At 54.2% G+C, this 5,192-nt stretch overlaps 1 protein-coding gene across 2 annotated transcripts; it reads right to left on the reverse strand.

The window, feature by feature from the left end:
• Nucleotides 1-226: 226 nt before the first annotated feature.
• LOC115285593 (pulmonary surfactant-associated protein A-like) lies at nt 227-4,412 on the reverse strand. Of its 2 annotated transcripts, none has more exons than XM_029932032.1 (5): nt 4,328-4,412; nt 3,348-3,561; nt 2,955-3,074; nt 2,362-2,439; nt 227-1,675 (listed from the first exon to the last, which is right to left on the reverse strand). In XM_029932032.1, the coding sequence occupies exons 2-5, from the start codon at nt 3,517-3,519 to the stop codon at nt 1,299-1,301; spliced, it is 747 nt and encodes a 248-aa protein (XP_029787892.1). In that variant the 5' UTR covers nt 3,520-3,561; nt 4,328-4,412; the 3' UTR covers nt 227-1,298. The 2 variants fall into 2 exon arrangements, with proteins under 2 accessions (XP_029787892.1, XP_029787891.1); XM_029932031.1 differs by having other exon boundaries at nt 3,348-3,542; nt 4,328-4,400.
• Nucleotides 4,413-5,192: the final 780 nt, after the last annotated feature.

Raw genomic sequence — 5,192 nt, forward strand, 5'->3', positions numbered from 1 at the left:
GAGAGAGAGAGAGAGAGAGAGAGAGAGAGAGAGAGAGAGAGAAGTGGAGCTCACCAGAAATGGGGCTCATGTTCACCCGACGCGGGGCTTGAGGACACCTAGTGTGGGACTCTACGTCACCAACCAAGAGATTATGAACTGAGCTGAAGTAAGATGCTTAATGCCTGAGCCACCCAAGCACCCAGAAACGTGTTATTTCTTGAAACCAAAGCAATGGAAACTCATGTTAATGCAGTCATTATTTATTACACTGAAATCACCTCTGTCAAGCAAGAGGTGAGGTGATTAAGAGCATGAACTTCAGGTCCAGGTAGATAAGTGTGAATCCAGCCTTTGCCACTTGCCCCAAGTAATAAAACTCAAAACATTTAACTTCTCTAAGTTTCAGCGTCCTTGAATAAAAATGGGGAAAATAAGGCTGGGCCCATGGCATTATGTAACGATGAAATCATATTCCTTGGCAAGGTTCTGGGTACATAGACTTGGCACATGCACTATATATGTTCTCAATAAATAGCCAGTGGTATGGGTGGTGTGAACACCTTACTGAGACCCAAAATGGTGTGGGGTATGTCCATGAGCAGGAAGTAACTTGGATTATGTCTGGGGTCAGGGATGAGATCTTCCCTAGTGGTGTAAACTGGCTGCTTTTAGGTCAAGGAGTTGAGCAGTCAACCCAAGACTCCAGGAAGTGGATAATCCATGCCAATCATTAGGGTTAGGTTGGCCTCCACCATGTTGGGGACACCACCTTGCCCCTTGACTTCATGGAGACACAGACCAGATAATGCCAAATGGGTCCTTAGCTCACACATTTGGAATTCCCTGGAAGTCCATCTGTCTCTATCCTTATGCTTGACCAGAACTGTTCAATCTTGCTGAGGCTGGGCTGGTGGTAGTCTGCAGAGTAAGAGTAGAGGAAGCCAGGAGGCAGACATGTTCTGTGTGATTTTGGAGAGAACTTCCATCCCTAGACCTCACTGTTGCCATCTAGAAGTGAAGGGACTGGACAAGAAGAGGAAGAAGGAAGTCTCCGTCCCTTGCCAAAGGGCAAAGTCAGGAGTGGCTCCCAGAGTGCTCGGAAGGGCTTGGGGGGAGTGTCAGACTGACTCCTGATGTGGGTGGGAATTCAGGGCCTGTCCAGGGAGTGCAGTGGCTAAGAATGCCACCCGCCCTAATAGCCACAAATACAATTTTGTTGAAGAGGAGCTATAGCATCTCAGAGATCAGGTGCATCCTCACGATGGAGGCTGAAAGGCAAGGCAGGGCCCTATCTATCCTGTGGCCTGGGTGCCTGCTCAAAACTCACAGATGGCCAGGCGGTACTGCAGGCAGTTTTTGTTATTCCACTGCCCATTTGTGTACATCTCCACACACTTCTCTTTGCCCCGACCCCTAGGCTCCCCTGGGTACCAGTTGGTGTAATTCACAGGGGCCCCATCCAGGTAGTGGAAGTCTCCAGAGCTGGGGTCCTCCTCCAGGCCCAGGTAGGCATAAGTGTTGTGCTTCCTCACGATGCTGGCAATGGCTTCGTTCTCTTCTGGGCTCGTTGGGACAGCAATGCGGCCCCTTGCTCTGGCACACAACTCACTAATGGCATCAAAATTAACTGATTGCCCATTGGTGGAGAAGACCTTCTCTCCCACTACCAGCATGGACTCCTGCAAACTTAGGACTGGAGCAGAGGAACCAAGTCAGGCCACTGACCACTCTGGATCTAAGTCCCTTCTCTCGCTTGGGCTCTCTGCCTCTCCTCCCCCTGCCAACCCTAGCCTTCCCAAATTCCCCTCCATGCTCCCATCATCCTATTCATTTGTTCACCCATTCAACAACTACTTATTGACTATTTTTATGTGCTAGAAACTGCATTTTCCTGGGGCTCAGCAGAAAGCAACATAAGCAGAGACTGCACTCCCATGACATAGGGAGCTAATCTGTGTCTACCTCTGTCTCCTCTGAGTCATTCAGAGACAGCAGGAAAGGGAAGTTACATCCTTTTCCCCCAAGACCTGCACATCCATGCCTGTTTGCCAAGTCTCTAGGGTCCAGGGGCACCTGAGTGGTTCATTGGATTAAGCCTCCAATTCTTGATTTTGGCTCAAGTCATGATCTCACAGTTTGTGGGATCGAGCCCTGAGTCAGGCTCTATGCTGACAGCATGGAGCCTACTTAGGATTCTCTCTTTCCCTCTCTCTCTGCCTCTTCCCCACTTGCACATGTATGCATGCTCTCTTTCTCTCCCTCTCTCTCTCTCAAAATAAATAAATAAACTTAAAGTCTCTAGGTTCTGGAGCCTGATGTGGGGAATCAGAGGAACTTATGGAGACCCTCTGTGCCACAGGCCCTGGGGTACCCCCTTACCTCCCATGGCCTGCAGGATCCGATGTGTCAGGTCACTGAGTGTGGCTTGAAGCCCCTCGTCTAGAGAAGCTGGAAGTCCTGTCAAGAGATTCCCACCCAAGATGAGGATGAGCCAACAAAGACCCCTGCTTGCTGCCAAGGAGACATGATGCCAGCCACAAGCCTGGCATTTGGCCCTTTACTGTCCATCCAACTGCTCAGCCCTGGACTCTGTCTCCACGTCTCCTGCGCCCTTGTCCTTTGATGCAGCCCTGCCCTTCTTTCCTGCCTGGGCCCCACCTAGCTCCCTGCACCTTTCAGAATGCCCCCCAGTGCAAAGGAAATGTCTTTGCTGCCTCCCATGCTGTCCCCGTGCCACACCTGAGGCCTGCCTGTGCTCATCAGCAGTTGTGATGCATGGAGCCATTTCAGCACCCACCATCCCATACTGTGACCTACTACTGGGTAACCTGTGGCTCCCCTCCTTGGCCTCATCTCTTACTTAGGTTGAGCAGTATACCTTTCAGGGACCTCCACAGTTCTGCCTGCTCCCCATCATCCCTCATGTAACTGGTCACGTGGGTGCAGTGCCCATGTTGATGTGGTCTGCTCACCTGGAGGGCCTCTCTCACCAGGCTCCCCCTGTACTCCACGCTCTCCAGCGACCCCAGGGGCTCCGGTCAGCCCATTAGGCCCAGGGTAGCCAGGCATTCCTCCAGGAGGGCCCATGGGGCCTGTAAAGAGAAGGGGACAATGGGTCTGTGGTATCCACCCCTGGGGCTGAAGGGAAGTGACCGCCCTTATCAGCCAAGCTGACTCAGCCGTCACCCCGTGGGCTCTTTGAGGGTAGACTCTCCCAAGGCTTTTCTAGTCTAAGGCCCTCAGGGAACTCCCACCAGGCCCCACCATCCAGCTGACTGTTGGACTCAGCTCAGAGCCCTGGACAGGTGGGCTCCTGAAAACATGTCACTGTCCCTCCGCTGAGTCTCAGGACTCTCACTCAGTACCTGGAGGCCCAGGATCTCCTTTGATGCCATCTCTCCCATCTCTGCCTGGCAGGCCGTGGGATCCAGGAGTGCCAGGGATGCCAGGGCTCCCAAAACAGACTTCCTTCATACTGTTCTCCATGCCCAAGACCGCCAGAGAGGCCAGGGTGAGGACCAGAGAGCACAACAACATGGCTTCTGTTGCCGTGACTCCTCCTGCAGAAAGAAAGGGCCGCTGGCCCATCCGAAGCATTTGCAAAGGTTTCCCTCTTGCTGGACTTTGTCACGATTGAGGCACATGACCAAGCCCGAGGGCCAGGACAAGTATAGACAGGACTTTGGGAAAACCCCAAACTACCCTTGGAAACTCCTGGCACCATCTGCAGGCTCATGCCTCACCTCTCAGGCTGGAGGTGATGTGGTACCTGGGCCGGGGAGGAGGGCCTGGACTGTCAGAGGGCCTGGCTTCTAATGCAATTTCCAGTCGTACCTTGCTGTGTGACTGCAGGAACTCAGGTCACCTGTCTTGACTTCAGCTAAGACTTGTGTGTCCTGGAGACAATCCTGACCTGTCCCTCTCAGGCTCTTGGAGGAGGGATGGCATCACTCACCCGCTCTGTCCCTATACACTCAGCTACCCTCTTGCAGGGTCTCAGGGGCCATGTTCCTGAGGATAAACAACAGGTGACCGCGGCCAATGATAGTTCGCCCCTCCCTCCTGCTGGGGTGCCCCGGCCTCCTTAGCAGCTGTCCTCCCCTCACTGGCAGGCCCTGCTCAGCTTGCAGAAAGAGTAAATCTGGCCGAGGAGCACAGCAAAGAATGAGGATACTTGCAAGCCCATCGTTCTGCATCCATGGTTATGATTCTGGGAACAACTCCCTGTGGTGCATGGGGAGGCCCCCTTCTTCGCGTCTGACCCTTAGTTATACCGTGATTGCTGGGCAGGCTCTCATTGCCCGCAGCCCATGCACTAGGTAAGACAGGATGGGGCTATACTTACCCACCCCACAGAGCCCACAGGATCTCTGCCTTCAGGTCAGAGTGGAGAGGTGGGCAGCCCCATTTATACAGATGCAGGCTGCCAGGCTTCCTCTCCACCCCAGAGAGGCTCCTGTCACGAGGGCCTCTGCTTGGGGAAGGGCCAGTCAGGAAGCGGCCATCTTGTTTACACAGCAGCCTTCCCTCTCAGAGCACTCAGGCTGGAGGGGCACTTAGAAAACCCACTAAAGAGAAACCCCAAGCCTGTCCACATGGGGTGGGGCCCTCACTCCCCCAGCAGTGAAGGGGGAGAGCACTTACACAGGCACCAGTGGGGAGCACACAGCAAAAGGAGCCTTCTCTCTCCTGGGCCTTGGCCCCGTCCTGGCCAGTGACACAGTCACAGAACCACCACCACCATCCCCCAGATGTCCACCAGCAGGAGACAACACACCAGAAGAGCACTCTTTCCCCAGGGAGCAAAGACCTATGGGAATGTCTCCATGTGACCCCTTCCCAGGGCCATTCTAGCTCTAGAGCCTCTCTTGCTCTTGGGAGGGGGCCATTTTGTTCCAGGCAGTACAGAGGCTGTGGCTTAAGAAGAGGGTGGTCGGGTGGAGCTAGGACAGAGTGTGCTTCATGGGACACGTCTCACCACTGAGCTGCCCATACACATCCCCGACTCCTCACCCCAGCCTCGCAGCTCCTGCTTCTGGAGTCTGTGGCTAAGTCGTTGGGCACCTGGCTCAGAGTCACAGGCAAACCCTTTCCATGTTTGCCTTCCCTCTGTCCTGGCAGGCTCACCTGTGGGGAGGCAGGGCCGTGCCGGGAAGGTCACAAGAGAGCAGCAGTTTCTGGTTTGGCCATGGGTGATGTCTGGTAAACTG

This window comes from Suricata suricatta, chromosome 2, assembly GCF_006229205.1.
Source record: "Suricata suricatta isolate VVHF042 chromosome 2, meerkat_22Aug2017_6uvM2_HiC, whole genome shotgun sequence".
In the NCBI taxonomy this organism is placed as follows: domain Eukaryota; kingdom Metazoa; phylum Chordata; class Mammalia; order Carnivora; family Herpestidae; genus Suricata; species Suricata suricatta.

What these genes read in the sequence shown, in the direction of transcription:
- LOC115285593 (XM_029932032.1), bottom strand. Translation starts at nt 3,519, where the DNA reads ATGTTGTTGTGCTCTCTGGTCCTCACCCTGGCCTCTCTGGCGGTCTTG. An exon ending in AGGAGATCCTGGGCCTCCAG is followed by an intron (nt 3,075 to 3,347) that starts GTACTGAGTGAG and finishes TTCTCTTTACAG; the next exon opens with GCCCCATGGGCCCTCCTGGA. An exon ending in TGGTGAGAGAGGCCCTCCAG is followed by an intron (nt 2,440 to 2,954) that starts GTGAGCAGACCA and finishes ATCTCTTGACAG; the next exon opens with GACTTCCAGCTTCTCTAGAC.